Source organism: Passer montanus, unplaced genomic scaffold (genome assembly GCF_014805655.1).
Source record: "Passer montanus isolate IOZ18808 unplaced genomic scaffold, ASM1480565v1 scaffold159, whole genome shotgun sequence".
In the NCBI taxonomy this organism is placed as follows: Eukaryota; Metazoa; Chordata; class Aves; order Passeriformes; family Passeridae; genus Passer; species Passer montanus.
In genome coordinates, this window is record NW_024363049.1 from 108584 (window position 1) to 127157 (window position 18574).

Below are 18574 nucleotides of genomic sequence, written 5' to 3' on the forward strand. Positions count from 1 at the left end.
ATCCCACTCCTGTTCTTTTCACTGGAGGTGACAGTTTCCAGCTTCAGGTGTGTACACAACTGAGCCACAGCACCAGACAATCACACAGCCCATTTAAAGCAGAGTAAATGAGAAAGTTACCACTTTCTGTTGCTCTTGGGGCTAAATGGTAAGAACAATGGAGTGAGATTTCCCCAGGTGGACTTTTTAATATCCAAAATGTTCTGTTTTATTTCGTGTCTCCAAAATGCTTGTACAGATGAGTCCATATCTGGCATCCCTCCACAGATGGGTTTGGCCTGGCCTGCTCGTGCTGCTGCTCTGCTAACACAAATCTCTTGCTGGTTTGTTTTACAAACAAAACAGGTTCTTGCACCAAAACAATGTCAGAGAGCCAGATTCTAACTGAGATGCAGCTGTGCAAACTGTGAGGGAGGCATTTGTGTCTAAGCCCTGTGGGATTCCTCTGCACCTTGGGAGCACAGGCAGAGGGACAAACAGCCAGCACAACCCCACTCTCCCTCTGCAAAGTTGCTTTGATGTCCCTGTCACAGGAAAATCCTTACACAAAAATACCTTATAACAAGCAGGTTTAAAAGGAGACAAATTCTTCCCTCCTGGTTCAATTTCCGGATTCTGCAAACTGCTTTCAGCCCCCCCAGCCCCTCTCCCATCCTGACCAATGCGTAAGCATGCTCTGGATTATCACAGCATAGGAAATCCACCCCAGGAATTTCCTGCTCCTTGTATCCTGCTTGATAAAGGAAATGGTCTAAGAAAGTTTGGTCTGAGCAGAAGGAGAGAGCAGACCAGAAGAACAATCAGATGTGTTGAGGGCTGGCTGTGCCCCTCCCTTGCTGCGTGGAGAAGTTCAGGATGGGGCCATTGCCTTTGTTTTGCAGAGCCTGATCTACACAGAGCACCAGGGCTACAGGAAGCTGGGCAGCTTGCACAGATGCCCTTGAACCAGTTTAAACTGGTGTGAACAAATGCTTTTTTCCGGATTCAGCTGCCCCAGTGGAGGAAATTATCACACCAGCTGCCTGCTGCTGCTGCCTGCCAGTGGTGCCTTCCCACTGGGAGCATCCCTTATCCACTCTGTTGAAAATGAGCTGGCGTGCTCAGCAAACAGGGACACGATGGATTTTGAAGCAAACCTTGCTCACTGTGTCTCAGAGAGGTGTGCCTGTGGCAGCAGCTCCCTGCCAGGGCTGCAGGAGCAGGAGTGGGGACAGAAGGACAGTGACATGGTGCAGGATGGCTGGGGACAGCTGTCACCTCACTGCTACAGGTGGATCTGTCACATCCCATAAAAAACTCTGCCCAATGATGAGAATTCAGTCTCTTGCTTGCCCAGCTCTGAAAGCAGATTAAACTGCCATGATGGCAACACAGAGCCAGCTTACCCTGTGCAGGGGCACTGTGGGGACTTGCCTTGGACAGAGAAAAAATTGCCTCAGAGGGTGTGGGCCAGGACAATCCCAGGGTTAGTTGCCAACATCCCCATATGGTAGCTTGTAAACCTCCCTGGGGGATCATGAGCAAGACATGCAGGGCTACTGGAATTAGAACCAGATTGCACCACTGTGGTGCAGAACCACAGAATGGTTGGGCTAGAAGGATCTTAAAGGTCATCTTGTTCCACCCCCTGCCATGGCAGGGATACCTTCTACCATCCCAGACTGCTCCAAGCCCTGTCCAGCCTGGCCCTGGATACTTTTAGAGATGCAGGGGCAGCCATAGCTTGGCTCTAATACAAAAATGCAGGTGCAGAAGCAACATCCCTGTGTGGAAGGTAGAGTACTTGGTGCTGCAGGAGATATCACAAAGTTTATTCTCAAAGCCCAGGTATTTAAAAATGCCTCCTGTTCCATGAACAGAGAGCTTTCTCTCTCCATTCACTGCCAGCCTGGTTCCAGCCCACACCAAGGGCTGCCTTGCCCTCTGCCTGCTGGTGTCACTTACTGCCTGCTCTACTGCCAGCAGTGCTGGGGCTCCCAGCCCTGCAGCTCCAGTGGCATTGTCCTGGCTCCAAAGGCACAGCTCCACCCTGCACTGCTGAGCAGCATGATGTGCAGTGTGCCTGTGCTCCAGGAGTGGGGCAGGGTTAGGCCACACTGGCCTGGCTGGCTGCTGTGGAGACCTGCAGACACAGGCTCAATAGTCCAGAAATCAGGGCTGGAGGAGGAGGCTCTTAATCCTGAAGGGAATGGATGCTTTGTGTGTACATCTGAAAGTACAGAAAAACAGGGTGTTAATGACACTGGCAAAGGCTGGGCTTGATCATACAACCACAGAATCACAGAATACCCTGAGCTGGAAGGGACCCTTAAGGATCATCAAGTCCAGCTCCTGGCCCTGCACAGACACCCAACAATCCCACTCTATGCCTGAGACCATTGTCTAAATGCTTCTTGAACTCAGACAGGTTTGGTGCTGTACCCACTGCCCTGGGGAGCTTGTTCCACTGCTCACCACTCACTGGGTGAAAAACCTTTTCCTGGTATCCAACCTGAACCTCCCCTGACACAGCTCCAGCCATTCCCTCAGGTCCTGTCCCTGGGCACAGGGAGCAGACACTGGAGCCCTGTGCTGCCCCTCGGGAGGACGTTGAAAACCACAGTGAGCTCTGCCCTCAGTCTCCTCCAGCTGAACAAACCAAGTGTCCTCAGCTGATCCTCACAAGGCTTTCCCTCCAGACCCTTCCCCATCCTCGTGGCCTCTTCTGGACACTCTTTAATGGTTTAATGCCTTTTTTTATACTGTGGTGCCTAAAACTGCCCACAGGACTGGAGGTGAGGCTTCCCCAGAGCAGAGCAGGACAATCCCCTCCTGGCCCAGCTGGTGATGCTGGGCCTGGTGTCCCCCAGGACACAGTTGGTCTCTTCAACAGAAATGATTCTGTGACACATCATACTATGGGAACAGCTTCTCCAGCTGGACTGGAAAGAGCTGAGGAGGAAAAGTGGGGCCTTCCCTTCAGCACAAAGAACTCCTTTGTGCCGTGGCCCTGTGCGAGCCCTCCTCTGGCAACAAAGGCCCCACTTTCACAGGGCCACCTGCCCATGCAGTCCCCCAGCCCCTGGTGCCCTGCTGGCCCTGGTACCTTGCAGCTCCTGCTCCCATGCCCTCAGTCTCTCCTGGGCCTGCCTGTTCCCCGCGGCTGCTGACTGCCGGTAGTGCCTCAGCGCTTCCGCCACGTTCTGCTGCACGCCCAGGCCCTGCTCGTAGCAAACGCCCACGTGGAACCTGCTCTGGGCATCCTGGCACAGCAATCACACAGGAAAGGAAACAGAGAGTCTTTAGCACCGTCTTCAGAGTTTACTGCTCTGTCTTTGGTCACCTTGCTAAGTTTACTGCTCCATCCCTTAGGCTGTATCGTCAGTAGTTTAGTCCCCTGGAGAGAAGCATCATCTCTGGGTCTGCTCCTTCCTATCCCTTTCCAATTAAATTCACTGATTTCCCTTCAACACCCAGGGCTGTGGCAGGGAACAAAGGAGCAGCTGGCTCTGCAGAGCAGCTCAGTTGTCTCAGAGGTCAGAGCTGAGGTGTCTTGGGCAGCCCTGACTGCGCCACATCCTGATTCCACCCAAACTCCGAGCACGCCCTGAGACTGCCCTAAGAGAGTTCAAGCCCAAGTCTTGTAAAAACATCACAAATGGCACAGAGGTACTTGCTGCCAAGGGCTGGGAAATTCCCCTTTAACACAAGAGTGCAGCACTCTCCTGCTCAGCCTCACCTCATTCTATTCCAGAAGAAATCTCAGGCAGCAGAAATGAAGTAAATGAAGCAAATATGCACTGGAGAAAAAGCACCTGAACCACTCAGACATATGTAACTGCTGGGAATGAACTGGAAAGCAAAGGTTGGCACTGCAGTGAAGCCAAATCCAAACCCATGACATGTTTATGTGTCAGCCGTGCATTTTATCCTTGAGATCCAATGGGAGGCAAAGGGTCTCAGAGAGCAGGAAAGCAGGATGACACTCCTGAAGACATTAAAAAGACTGCATGGACTCATGGTTACACAGACCTTTCCAGCAACAAAGCCAGCAGCATAGCCTAAAGAGTGTGACTGCCAGAAACATGATCTAAACAAGAAACAAGGCTTTGCAAAAAAAAAAAAAAGAAAAAAAAGAATAAAAAGGAAAAAAAGGAAGGAAAAAAACCCCCAAGTAAGTAGCAAGTTTTAATGGAGCCACTAGAAAAGAACATATTGCAAGTATTGCTGTCTAGGATGTAGCTGGTAGAGGCAAGTGAAGAACTCAGTGAGTGGGTGCTTTGCAAAATGTTGCAAGTCTCAGCTTATGACAGCAATAAACTCCTTAGAGATGAGATAAACAGGTTGAAGGATTGGCACTTCAGCTGTGACAAGAGACAGGGTTCAATCAGGAGAGCTGCACCAGCATCTCTCACAGGATGAACACCTCAGAGCCAAGACTGCAGTAAGGGGAGATCCCCAAATTAGCATGGCAGAAGTGACTGCAACACCCTTGGAAATCTGCAGGTCAGGCCCAGTTCTCCAACAGAACCCTTTATTAGGGGTTTATATTCCATGGCTGCATGTAGGAAATCAGGGAGGATAAAAAGTGGGAAACAAAGGAGAACACAGTTCTTGTGTTGGAAAAACACTTGTCAGAGTTCCCAGCTCAGCTCTAGCAGAGAGAGCAACCAGTGAAATGCTGAATCCATGACTTTTTGTGCTGTTTTCCTTTTTCTGGATTTGTACTAAACGATGCTGTCCTTGCTTCATCCATGCCAAGTGTTCTTTCAGCCAACTAAACATCTATTCCAACTGCAGGGTAATGGGAAGTGAACCTGTCCATGGAGCCCTTCTCCCAGGAAAATGGGCACATCCCATCCCAGGGAGCCCACCATCAGCTGCCCTCAAGGCTGAGGCCCTGAAGCATCCACAGCACCTGCTGAGCAGCAGAGATGGGGAAGGATGCTTGGGGTCTGAAACTCTGACCAAAACATGCCAGGGGTGCAGCTGAGGACCTGCAGTTACCTGACAGATTTGGTGTTGTTAAGGCATTACCAGTAAATGCCAATCATCTGTTTAATGGGATAACTCAATGTGATACTGTTCAGCGTAAGCCTCTGACTCCAGGCTGGAAAAAAGGAGCCAAGGATGAAGCTTAGGAGAGATTTTTAGCAGATTTAGAACTGAATACTGTGTACTGTGATGTCTGAGCTGCTCTGGCAAGTCAGGCCTTGTCTCAGCAGACTGAAAGTGAGTGTCTCCATGCTGGAAAAAGGGTGAAAACCCAAGTGGCAAAGTTTACAACGATGTAAAAATGACCACTCAAAATGGTCAAACTTACTATAAACAATTAATTTAAAGAACATCTCACACACCTAAGGAGTGGGCAACACAATCACGAAGGAAACAGTATTGCCAAATGCAAAGTAGTGCTGATAGGAAGAAATTTGGGTATCACACTGTGATAGTTCCCTGAGACCATCTCATCACTGCTCAGTGCCAGGCAAAGGGCAAGCAGGGCTAGGAATTATTGGAAGGGAATGCAGAACAAAGCAGAGGAGCTCATTATGTGAGATCCATGGCATACCTCCATCCTGAGTCCACTTTTAGTCCAAGCATCTTAAAATGGTCAAAGGAGCATTAGAAAAATAGACAGAAAACTGACAAGCAAAGTAGAACAGCTTAACTACATGGAGACACAAAGTAAACCAGCACTGCAGCCTGCAAAAGAAATGACTCAGAGAGGACACACTAAAGGGCACCACAACCACAACTATTAGCCAGCAGAACAGGCAATAGCTATTCATTATTTTCCATTGCACAAAAGCTGTGGGAACTGGAGTTAAAATGAACAAGTTCTTCAGGAAAAAAAAAAAAAACCCTGGCCATTACAATGCAGCTGAAAACAAGAGGACAATGGCAAGAAACAGAACTGTGGGATGCAGAAACCTGGCTGCAAGACATGGGATCCACACTCCTGCTCCTCTAAATGCTGGTGGGGGTTCAGGAGAGTGCTGTGCCCATACTGTGGCACTGCCCTTCAAGTGAGAGAAGCCTGGGCCACTTGGGGAAAGTGCATGCAAGAAGATTCTTGGGGATCTAACATGACCTGTGAAGAGAAACAGCAACAATGGGGGAAGGCTGAATGGAGATTCAAGTGTTTCAAGATGTTAAAGGTGCCTGAATTTTAAAATAAATCCAGAAACAGTCTTTCCATCCTCTCTACAAAAGCAGAGAAACAATGGGCCAATTTTGAAGAACAGATCTGTGATAAACAAAATGAAGTTCTCCAAGTGAGTGAAGAGAAACAATGGGGGAAGGCTGAATGGAGATTCAAGTGTTTCAAGATGTTAAAGGTGCCTGAATTTTAAAATAAATCCAGAAACAGTCTTTCCATCCTCTCTATAAAAGCAGAGAAACAATGGGCCAATTTTGAAGAACAGATCTGTGATAAACAAAATGAAGTTCTCCAAGTGATGCAGTAGTGAAGGGTTTTGACTGAAGAGGGTGTAGATGCTCCATAATGGGAAAGCTGTACAATGCTGGAAGCTGGATACAGGCACTGGTGCTGCAGGAACTCCTCCAGCCCAACAGGGCTGTTTCTGCAGGGTCTGTGCCCAGGGCCTGTCTCCTCTCTAAGAGGCACCAAAGCTCTGCTCTGTCCCTTCACACTGGGCAGTAAAATCCTGACACTTGCTCCCGTTTCCAAGAAAGCCTGAAATCCTCCACCTGCAGATCCCAAGCTGAGGACAATCCCTGGCAGAAGGATCACTTACCCCACTGTTTGCTGCCTGCAGCAGGTACTTCAGACCTCTCTTCTCCTGAGGCTGCAGCCCTCTCATGTAGAACACTCCAAGATAAGCCTGTGCCTGCAACAAAACCACACGGTCTAGATCAGCCAGGATTTTAATTATTCAGGTTTTTTTACTGATTTTGCAAGCTGCTGGGGTTACTGTGGCAGTGTGGTAAGGACCCTGCCTGGGCAGGGGCCCTTGGGAGAGCCAAGGCTGCCCTAACAAAAATCAGCGTGACTTGGTAAACACAAAGAATTCACATTTGAGACCCAGAGTATCATTTCAAACTCCCTGTGGGAGTCAGAGCCAGGGAATGGCTCCCACTTGTGTCCTGTCCCCAACATGCAGCAGATGCACCCCCTGGCCAGTGAGCTCCAGAAGGCACAGGAACTGCCAGCCTGGCATTCCCAGGGCGAGATGGCACATGCCTAAATGCATCTCCTGGAGTGGGAAAGAAGGGCAGGAGACAGATCTGCACGGATGAGTCATCTCAGAAAGTCACAGATACAAAATGAGGATCTGTTCTTGCTTCAAGCACTGGAAGCTCCTTTAGAACAGCGACCTGTACTCTTGGAATTGAGAGGAGATAAAAACTGAGCTCTGTTTTCAAGCACAGGTCAGCCCTCCCAGCCAAAGGTTTCCTGTAAGAGCCCCACTGATAACAGCCAACCAACACGCGGCACAGTGGCTCCGTCTGCAGGCAGGGCTGTCTCCCAGACACTGTCAGGAATATAAACAGAGAATCAAAGAATGGTTTGGCTCAGAAGGGACCTTAAAGATCCTCTAGTCCCAACCCCTGTGCTGTGAGCAGGGATAAACACACTGGAAGGCTTTCCCTTCCAGTGCTGTCTAGGATGTGGCTCCAGCCCTTCAGTCAGGGCTCTCTGCTGGCTCTCTGACCTATGGACACCAACCTCTGTGATGCCAGCTGCTGCTGCTTGCTCCAGGAGTGCCACAGCCTTGTGCTGCCTGTCCCAGGGACTGCCAGGGCCGTGCTGGAGCAGGTGCCTGGCGTAGCGGTACTGGGCCATGGGGTGACGGCTGCTGGCTGCCTGGCAGTAATAAAAACCTGCCTGAGAGAGAGAGAAACCCAGCTGATGCATGCCCTGAACATGACATGGCTCCCTTCAAGCTTCACCTCTCTGGCTAGACCCATCACAAGCTGCATCCCTCCCCAGAGCCCTCCCACAGCAGAACATCAGCTGGGTCAGGTGAGACAGTGGACAGGGAGTGCCCCAGAGCCCTGGAACCACCCGGCCTGAGCTGAAGGGGGTGGCACTGGGCCAACCATGACTCAAACCAATCTGCCTTTGCAGCTCTTCCCAGCTCCTGCTGGCCAGCTTGCACTAGGTGGCAGGCTGGAGTTACAGGAGCCAAACTGGAGATCTGAGAAGCCCTGGGATGTGCAGTGGTGTCTTAAATACAGCAACATGACAGGTTTCTCCTTGGAACCCCGCTGGGTGCTGGTAGCACAGCCTGTGCACCTGGAGAACCTCAGAAGCTGTGGGAAAGGGATCTCAGAACACCTCTCTGAGGGGACTGGTGACACTGAAAGCAGCTCTGCAAAGCTGCAATTTTTATTATTTCCAGCATTTTCTACTGAGTCTTCAGAGCCTAGGCTCTCCCAGGCTCCCCAGGGAATGGGCACAGCCCCGAGGCTGCCAGAGCTCCAGGAGCCTTTGGACAGCACTGCCAGGGATGCACAGGGTGGGATTGTTGGGGTGTCCATGCAGGACTAGGAGGTGGATCAATGATCCCTGGGAGTTCCCTCCAGTTCAGGACATTCCATGACTTTCCCAGCCATGTCAATGGAGCACGGCTCTAAGCACCCAGCACAGATCCCTCTCCTGATGTGTGCTGCCCACACCCACCCCCCAGGCAGGCCCTGGATACCTTCTCCAAGTCCTTCTCCGTGCCCCTGCCGTGCTCGTAGCACAGCCCCACGTTGAACTGGGCTTTGCTGTAGCCCCGATCTGCTGCCAGCTTGAAGCAGGTGAAGGCCACCCGGCAGTGCCCCGCCCTCATGCTCTCGATCCCTGAGGAAAACACAGCCTAAAGCCACGGAAAACAGGGAAAAGCACACAGCCACAACCCAGCCTCCAATGCAGCAACCTCCCCCACAGCCACTGGGCCTTCCTTGGCTCACACCAAGTGCTCTGGGCCACTTCCAGCTGGCTCACCAACCCTCCTTCCACAGTTTCCCTAAGAAAAATGGCAACACTGCATTTTAGGGATTTTTCTGGGCTCGTGGCAGAGAGATCACAGGCTAACACAACGTATGGCTCACACAGAAACAACTTGCTTTTCAGTGCTGCAACTAGTGGTGTATATAGGACAGGGACTTTTCTTAGCTCATTGCATCTTCCTTCTGCTTTTCTTAGAGTTGCAATCCTGCAATTGCTTTTTCAGCTTGCCAGGAAAACCGTGAGCTCAGACAATAAAAGAAGGATACAAGGATATGACATCTTGTGTTGCAAAAAAGACAGAGATGGCTTAATTTCCAGCTACAGATGTCAGGACAACAGTGCAGGCTTCAAGCAAGCCTGGATTGAAATATGCTGAGATAAATCAGGTGGCACGATGGGACAAAGGGCAATAAATCTCTCCAAGCACAGTTAAATTGCTGAAAGGAGGCTTCAGCTTGGGTATTTGCCATCCCTGCCTTCTCAGAAGACCTGCAACCATTTGGAGGTCCTCCAAAATGAGAAACCTGTGGTTTAAGGGCAAAACAAAACCAACTCCACATTACCAAGGATATTCAATGCAATGGAAATATCAATTCGGAAAATCTGCTGCAATTGGAAAGCGGCTTCCTCTAAATGCCCTCGCTGAGCTGGGTCACCCTGAGGAGTCAGAGAAAAAAGCTATTAAAGACAGCTAAATCATATCAACCCTAGAGGAGATGCTGGCTTGGAAACCAAGCAGTGAGACCTGTTTGTATGGTAGTTCAGCCATCAGGGGAGTGAGGTCGTGTGTACACACAAAACCCTCCCTGTCCTACACAGCCACCTTGCTGGGGAAGCTGTATGGACACTGCTCTCCTGCCCTCTGGCCAGGCAGCTTGGTGCAGCCCCTCAGGCACCAGCAGACCTTTCAGAACTCAGCAAATATCTCATCCTACCCAGCAATCTGCAGCTCCTCTGGAGGGGCAGCACAGGGACAGCTCTGAGCTCTGCTCTGGGACAGGGCCAGCAGCCCTGGAACGGCTGGAGCTGGGCCAGGGCAGGCTCAGCCTGGATTTTGGGAGAAGCTTCTCCCCACAGAGGGTGCTGGGCACTGCCCAGGCTCCCCAGGGAATGGGCATGGCCCGAGGCTGCTCCTCCAGGAGCCTTTGGACAGCACTGCCAGGGATTGTTGGGGTGTCTGGGCAGGGCTGGGACTGACGATCCTTGTGGATCCCTTCCAAATCAGGATATTCCATGATTCTAAGATAACTCCCCCCTCCAAAAATAACATTACCCCTTGTTCCCTCTCCCACACTGTGCTCAGAGCAGAGTCCCTGCCAAAACACCCTCACACCTTTCCCTTACCCAGTTCCAGCTGAGCTGCCCCCTCAGCTGCACTGAGCACTGCCCAGTGCTGCTGAAACCCTGCAGGGCACAGCAAATCCCTCCCTCCTGGGCAATGAACAGCCCGGGCCATGGGAGGAGGCTCAGCCCAGCCCAGCTCCATACCCAAGTGCCATCGAGTGGCAGCAGAGCTCAGTACACAAAGGGAATCGGGAAAATGCCCCCTGGCACCCACAGCTCCACTGCTGAGCTGGGGGCTACTCCCAAGAGGCCAAGACAGGTCCAATGCCCATCCCTGAGCTGCTCCATGACCCAGCTGCAGGCTCTTCCTCCAGCCCTGCACAGGGGGCACCTCCCAGGATGGAGAGATCCACGCTCAATTCCTCCTTGGTGCCTTTTGCAGGAACTCACTCTGCTAAAAGCTGAATTTACCTCACCCTGCTCACAGTGTCCTTGAGCGATTACTCAGCTGAGTGATTATCTTAAAAAGGGAATTATTTGCATCTAAGATGTGAATTGCAAAAAATTGGCAGGTTTAATCACAACAAGAACAATAATATAATTTATGGCCTTGTGACTCTCAAGCTGATGCACTCTCTTCAAGCCCCAAGTGCTTCCCTCTTTACCAGACAAGAGCCAGCCCTGATTTGCAGCATTTGGAGTGACACCACCTTCCCCAGTCATGGGTTGTCTGGTAAACACCAAAATAGCAACAGCATGTAATCACCTAGTGAAAGATTGCATCAAAATGCATATACACAGCAACACACTGGTGCTGCTGAATTTATTTTTTTGTTTGGTTGCTTGGTTTGGTGTTTCTCACCATTTTCTTTCAGTGCTTCTCTGCCAGCAGCCCTGTTACACAGACACATCAAAGGATGGGGATAGCAGTCTGTAAATCCTGGAATTTTCTGGCTATAGCAGAGGTCAGTATATCCCAGCTCCCTTTTTTTTTCTCAGTCTTGTGTGTGAGTGTTGCTCAGGCTGTGCTTGGGGTAGCTCTGGGAAGGTGCAGACAGAGGGGGTGGAAAATGAAACCTTACCTTTGCACTGTGGAGAACTGGCCCCACCCCAGAGCTCACAGGGATTTGGAACTCCCCTGCATTAAAAAAAATACAACAAAAAAGCAAAGTTTAGCAGTGCTACATCTCTGCCTCTTCACATCCTCTCTATTCTACAGCTCTTTCCTAAAGATCTGATCTCCCATTCAGTCAGGGACATCAGGAACAGAAGGAATCCCAACCAATCTGACCTTTGGAGCAAAAGCAAGCTCTGGAATCCAGCCCTGTGGCTGCAGCTCCTCCAGAAAGGCCCCTGGTTTTGATCTGAAGACACCAAAAGTAGAGAATCTTCTGCTTCTCCCAAATGTTCCAGTAACTTGCAATCACTGCTTTAAACCCCTGTGCTTCATTTCAAATTAAAGTACTTCTACTCTGGGTTTCTGCTCCCAGGCACTGGCTCTTCTAGGTTTTTTCTTCTTTACTAAAAAGCCAATTCCTCCTTTTGAAAGTTCTGACACGACTAATCAGCCCCTCTTGATTCCTGTCTGTGATTCTAAAAAGGCTGCACCATTCACATATTTCAACTGCAGCACTTTTCTGTCAGCCTTGGTTAATTTTATGACTTTTTGCTACTATTCCTGAATTTCCAACAGGGTTACTGAGGTGCAGCAGTGTCACAGGAGGGGTGATGTTGCCTCCTCATGCCCAGTTTGCCTGGATCAGAACTGCTGCAGCTCCCAGCTCGCCCAGGGCATCACACCCAACCCTCAGCTGAGGTGCTGCCTCCCCATGTCCTTCTCCAGGTAATTTCTCTGCAGGGTACAGCCCTGCTCCGGTGCCAGGGGATGATCAGCCCTCTCAGGCACACTGGGACAGCCACGAGTTCAGCACTTTGTCACCAGCTGCAACCAGAATTATCTGACAGAGCATCTCCAGTCCGAGCTAAGCCACCTTGCTCAGAGCAGGACTGTGCTGGCAGTGGTTACAGTGGCATCACTCCTGCCACTGCAAGAGGGCAATGACCTCCACAAAGAGGGGACAGCCTGAGGCCAAGGATTTATAACCTGGATCACCACAAGCAGCTGGATTCCACAGGACACTGAACTCCAGGTGCTGGAGCCTGGAGCACTTAGAGCCAGAGGTGTGCCCTCCCTGTGCCTCCCTCTCAAGCTGTGTGAGAGCCAATACAAGTGAAACAAAACATCCTTTTAGGGCCTGATTCCTCGACTCCTGGCCCTGTTTGGCTCCAGGAGCAGCAGCAATGAGGTGTGCAGCAGGGAGGAGTGCTCCTTGCAGTGCCTGTGCTGTACAGCACGCAGGGAGCTGTGGCCTGTGTGCCAGCTGCAGCCTCATTATTCCCAGACAAACAATTCCCCCCTGGCTGTATTCAAATGTGTGTTATCTGAACAGGCCCCACTCACCCAACAAGCAACATCACTGTGGCAAACATGACTTCTATGCAGCATTCCACCTAAAGTAGTATAATCTGTGAATTTATTAGTTGTGCTTTCTGTTTCTTTGCAGAGCAGGCATCAAATTATCTGATATTTCTTACTGTAAGGCTCTATCGTGTATCTCCCTCGTGATGTAATTTGGGTTTTTGCCACACAAACAACTGCAAATCCCATGGAAAAAAAATGGTCCGTATTAAGAATTCTCCACTACTTGTTTAAACAGCATTAGTACATCTACACTTTAAAGAAACTGTACATTTTGCATGGGTGTCTACTCCTAAATCAGAGACTCCTAATTTACTGAGAAAATGTTGTAATTTGGACAAACCACTGAATCATGAAAAATAAACAGCCACTAATTCTGAATTCTATCAGCCTGCAGAAGCACCTCGCGCCCATCTACCACAGGAAACCCCTCCTCATTCAAATCTCCACAGATCAGGGTTACCAATCCCAGAGAACATCTGGAAAAAAGCACAGGGACCAACCTATCCTGACACCCAGCCCCAGTCCTGAAGGATCAGAGAGTCCCAGAATGGTTTGGGTTGGAAGGGAAGTTAAAGCTCACCCAATGCAACCCCTGCCATGGCAGGGACAACTCCCACCATGGCAGCTGCAGGCTGCTCCTGTCTAACCTGGCTTTGGACACTTCCAGGGATTCAAGGGCAGCCACAGTTGCTCGGGAAGACCTGAATGACCTCAGAATCACCTTTGAGGCTGGGCAAGCTAAATTATTCTTCAGTTTAAAAGATGGGAATATCACAGCTGGAATTTTCTGTGTGACTTTATTTCTACTTCTTCAAACCCATGCTAAAATGCAACATGACTGCACAATCTTTTTTCCATGCAGTCCTGCAGCTTTCAGTGTTCTGGATGCCCAACGCTCACATCTTCAGCAGTTAATAAATATTTTTGTCTCTCTTCACTGTTCATCCTGGACTAATCAAGTGTTGCTCACAGCTAGCTCCAAATGAGGAATTAATAATCTTCTCCTAGACAGCCTAGATTGCTCATCCCAAAACATCCACGAGAACGAAGTCACAACAAGAGCTGGCCAAAATCCAGCACTTCTGCCTCATGGAAAATTTCACTGTTTCCAATTGGTTTCATTGTGCTTTGAAATGAAAACACACTTTTGCAATGTCTGTAATCTCAGAATTGAAATAACGAATTTTACAGTTCTGCCAGGGGTAAAATACAACTCCCCAGGGCATCATTCAGCTGCTGTAACACTGAGACTGGCTGTAATCACCTGCTTGCTCACTCTGTGCCTTTAACTTCCAGAAAAACCCTCTGAGTGAGGCAGAAATTGCATGGAAAAAAATAAGATGTGAACACAGAGCTGAGGACTTGCTGGCAGCAATATCCAGAATGCTACTTAAAGCAAGTTTTAAGTTAATTTCCTCAAGTTTTCTTTTTAAACAAAGGAATAGATTTTGATCCTATTGTGCTCCAATAAAATTGGAATGGCTCTTGTGGAAAGCTGAGATGTTGGGATCCATCCCACAGATCTTTGCCACAACAACAGCAGATTGTCACTGCACAGGGACACCAGCACCAGCAAGTGTGGAAATGAACTGAAACACCCAGAGAAAGGGGAAGGACATGGAATTCTCTCCAGAAGATCCCTTGCATTGCTGGCAGCAGCCAGGGTACATTCTGCTGCACTCTGAGCTCTGCTCTCTCATGGCAAGGCTTTGCTACCAGATTCCCCTGCATCATCTGCCAGGCGTCTGTCCTTCCCTTCCTTCTGCTCTCCCCAGCTCCCTGCTGCATCCTCATTTTGCCAGCCTCACCCTCTTTCAGTAGCTAAACACCAGGGGGAAAAAATCCTGTACCTCAGGCAGGTTTTTCTGTAGAAAGCAAAATGTAGTGAAAGAAAGGAATCATCAAGCTTCACTTTCCATGGAAAGATTCCCAGGACTTCTCATATGACAAAACCCTGCATTTTTTCAGGCAGTGCAGATTACCAAATCTCTTCCCCCTGACTTTTCTCCATAAATTCCCACAAAATGGAGGCACAACAAAATGTGGAATGTAACCCGAGGACTTATGTACGGAGCAAAATCAAATTATTTCTGACATATATTATCTCTGACAAGTGACAGTTGGAGATGCTTGGGCAGAAAGGGTGAGGAGCAGGGATTATAAAGTCACGCTCTCCCTGGCAGAACTTTCCAGCAATCAGCTGTTCTGTGATCTGAGCAGGAGGCTTGGCTGGACTAATTAAGTCTCATTTCAATGTGTAATTTTACCTAATCACTTCTTGGAAGCCACTTGTATTTCTGGCCTGTAGCAGTGAGTTCCACAATTTACCTGGGTACTGGCCAAACACAAAATGCCTTTTGCTTTTTTCCAAACGTGCCGCCTGACCCTTCTGTGCTGCCTTTTAATACCAGCATTATGAAAAAGACTGTCCCTATTCTCTTTCTCTCAACACTTCTGGTTTCATAGAGCACCAGCACATTCTCTGCCACTTCTTTTTTTTCAGCTGAAGAGTCAGTCTGTGTTTGGATGTAATTGTCTCCCTGTCATCTTTTCTCTGCAGTTTTTTCCTTGTTTTTCAGGCACTGTCTTTTCCTTAAGTGCTCAAGATGTGGCTGGCATCCAGACTCACATGAACCCACAGCACTGCCTTGTCCTCAGCTCCTTCCTTCACCATAATTAACATTTAATTGGCCTCACTGCTGCCGAGCACTGACTTAACCTTATCAAAAGCACATCCACAGTGACTTCAAATGTTCCCTCTGCAAGACTATTATTAATTTGACACTCCTCACTCTGTGTGTGTATTTACAGCCACGCTCCCCTGTGCACACTTGTTTAACCCACCTGGGGATTACCCTGCCTTTGGTTCTGTGCAACCTTTGCCTGTTGACTTTCAGATTTGACTGTCCTGAAGAATTCTGTACCATTTGCTGCTTCTGCTGCCTCGTTCATCACCTCTTTTCCTCAAATCACTGCTGACTGTGCTGAACAGAACAGGTTTAACAAAGGACAGGGGAATCCTACAGTAATGGCTCTCCACTGTGAAAACTTTCTTGTGCTTTAAGGAGTTACCAGCCCAAGAGTAACCCCTCCATGTTCCCTCATATCAGCCTTAATTCTTTAGACAGTTTTGGTTTAGGTGCTGTCTGGATGATCTTCAGAAAGCTAAAAGCTGGATTATCTTGCTCCACATGCCTGTTGACTTCTCCAAAGAAGTCATAATAGATTTACAACTCTCTCAAGTCTCTGCAAGGGAGCTAGCTGGCCTGAGAAATGGCTTCCTAAATCCTTCCAAGAGCTTTGATACAGCCCAGCATCTGACATCTCCATCCTCTAACAGAGTTTCTATCAAATTAGAATCACCTTTTTTCGCAGTTCTGTGCCTCAAACCAACTGCCACCCACCCGTTTTTAAAAGCCAAGCTGTGCAATCTGTCAGTGCTCATTCCCCTGGCCACAGAGCAGGTTTGAGCATGGGATTACACATCATCCTCGGAGGCTCAGTGATCTCCCAGCTTCTGAAGAACATCTGAACAAAGACCACGTGGCCTTAGTGACTTGTCACTGTTCAATTTATCAGTTTGCCCAAAAGCTCTTCCTGTTGACTCTCAGTAGGAGCTGTTTGTCAGACACACAGGCACTCCAGGACATTCAGCTGTGCCAACTGCAGGCACTGCTGTCTCCACTTCTTCCCACCACTCCTCCCAGAGGTCCATGTCCAGTCACCTGCCAGTGCTGGAGTGCTTCTTAATATGCTCCAGGCTAAAGCAGATGGGTTAAACAGTCTAATTGGCAGTTTAGGTAAATTAACCTGGCTGTTTTCCTGGAGTTAATTAGGAGACATGGAAACAAAATGCTCCATTTGCCAGCTGATGGGAATGGTAACCTCTGGCAGGAGAAGGTTTGATAAGCAGTGATGGGCAGTAGCTGAAATCAGCACAGAAGGAAGCCAGAATTCTGAAAGCAAGCAGAAAATGGGAAACAGCTCCAACCTTTTCTGCAGCACCTTCATTATTTAAATTCTCCCTTGTGAGGGTGTGCTGAGGCCCTGGCACAGAGAAGCTGTGGCTGCCCCTGGATCCCTGCAAGTGTCCAAGGCCAGGCTGGACAGGGCTTGGAGCAGCCTGGGATAATGAAACGTGTCTCTGCCCATGGCAGGGAACAAGAAGAGCTGTCAGGTCCCTCTCAACCCAAACCAGTCTGTGATCCTGTGATTTAGCCAACATCTGTGGTTGGTTTCCTGATGTGCCTCTTCTACACCACTGCTGAATGTTGTCCCCTTGCCATGTGTTCCAGCAGGCTTCCTGCTTCCAACAACTTTCCTGAGGCCATTATCAGTGTTTCTATATCTAGGGAGCTGTAGGCCTCATCTGATCTTCCTTGGTGTGACTTTAAATTCCCTATGTAGGACACGCTTTCCTGGGCGAGACTTCAATTTTGTTGGAGTCTATCTTTCTATTTTTATAAAACTCATTTTAATAATGTCTTTGATACCTCCTTCCACTGTCTTATCTATGGCATAAGAGCTCAGAAATGCATCCTCATCTTGCAGGAGGAGAATAATTCCTCCAGTTTCACACCACATACAGCAGTCTCCCAGATCAATGGTGCATCATCCTCCTGAATCCTTCTGGCTGCAAACATCTGTCCACAATAAAAGAACAGGACTGGATGCTGCAATCAGTCTGCTAAGGCAGAGCACTGTTGGGAAAGCTGTTGTCACCTGCAGTTACAGCACAGCCTTGTCTCTGCCTTCAGGAGGTTTTTTCCTCCTGTCTCTGGACTCTGATTCATCTCTCCGAAAGTCTGCCTCTCCACTCTCACCTGCCTCCTCTAATGTCAGTAAATAGCTACACACTCTGTGGCTCCGAGCTTGCCTTGGAGGAACTCCCAGGTCCTTCTGCCAGGAGTATCCTGCCCCGCAGCACATGGCACATACCTGCTTCTGCCCAAGGCTGCCTCTCTCCTTGCCCCGAGGGGATGCCTGAGGATGAATTCTCTGCTACAGCCTCTGGACTTGCTTTCTGCAGGAACTGGGACCCCAGCTGCTCACCAGGACTGCTGGTTGAGGCTTCAGTCACCACTGTAACACAGAGCACAAAGGCTGTGTCTGCTCCAGGTGACAACACCGCGCTGTGCAGGTACTCAGTGTCTCTGACCACACAAACAAGCAGGAGGAAAAGTTCGTGCAGCAGAATCCAGAATAGAAAACAAAGGTAAGAGCACCCAGAGTGGGATTGCACCAAACCGTTAAGAACCAGAGATTCTGCTGACACTCTCCCCAGGGCCCGAGAGCGGCCCTCAGCCTCTCCCGGCTCCCTCCCAGCCTCACTCGGCACAGCACGAACAGCATCCCAGCCGGCAGCCCCGCCGCCCTCGCAGGCCGCAGCCGCTCACCTGCGGGCTGGGGGGGCAGCGCGGAGCGCCAGGGCAGCCTTCGCTCTGTCCGGGCGTCCTGCAGCGAGCGGAGCCCCGCGATCTGCCGGAGCAGCTGCAGCAGCAGCGCGCCCACAGCTCCCTGCGGAGAGGGACACGGTCAGGGAACGGCCCCGCTCCCGCTCCCGCCCGGCTCTGCTCGGGGACCGCCGAGGTGTCCCGGCGCTGCTCCTCACCCAGGTGACGGCCTCCCGCACGGAGTAGCGGGGCACCAGGCCGGGCAGCGGCTGCCGCCGTCCTCCTCCTCGCTCCGGGCCATCCTGACACGCGGGCGCCCTGCAACAACCGCACACACACGGGCGCCGTGAGGCCGCGCCGCGCCGCCGGCCCCGGGGCGGGGGACACCGAGCCGCACTCACCGCTCCGGGCTGTGGCCGCGGCCGCCGCCCAGCCCGGGGGCACAGGCGGGGCGGGCGGGGGTGGGCGCGCAGC

General features: G+C 50.2%; 1 protein-coding gene across 1 annotated transcript in view; it reads right to left on the minus strand.

Moving 5' to 3' along the window:
* Positions 1 to 168: 168 nt before the first annotated feature.
* Positions 169 to 18574, minus strand: part of DELE1 (DAP3 binding cell death enhancer 1) — an 18527-nt gene continuing 121 nt past the window's right edge. Inside the window, exons 2-12 of the mRNA XM_039702708.1 lie at positions 18502 to 18574; positions 18319 to 18418; positions 18104 to 18224; positions 17646 to 17789; positions 11308 to 11363; positions 9505 to 9598; positions 8649 to 8791; positions 7670 to 7828; positions 6738 to 6830; positions 3086 to 3242; positions 169 to 2209 (exon numbers count right to left, since the gene is read on the minus strand). Coding sequence (XP_039558642.1) covers positions 1953 to 2209; positions 3086 to 3242; positions 6738 to 6830; positions 7670 to 7828; positions 8649 to 8791; positions 9505 to 9598; positions 11308 to 11363; positions 17646 to 17789; positions 18104 to 18224; positions 18319 to 18418; positions 18502 to 18574 — 1397 coding nt within the window. The 3' untranslated portion in view covers positions 169 to 1952. The remainder of the gene's footprint in view (positions 2210 to 3085; positions 3243 to 6737; positions 6831 to 7669; positions 7829 to 8648; positions 8792 to 9504; positions 9599 to 11307; positions 11364 to 17645; positions 17790 to 18103; positions 18225 to 18318; positions 18419 to 18501) is intronic.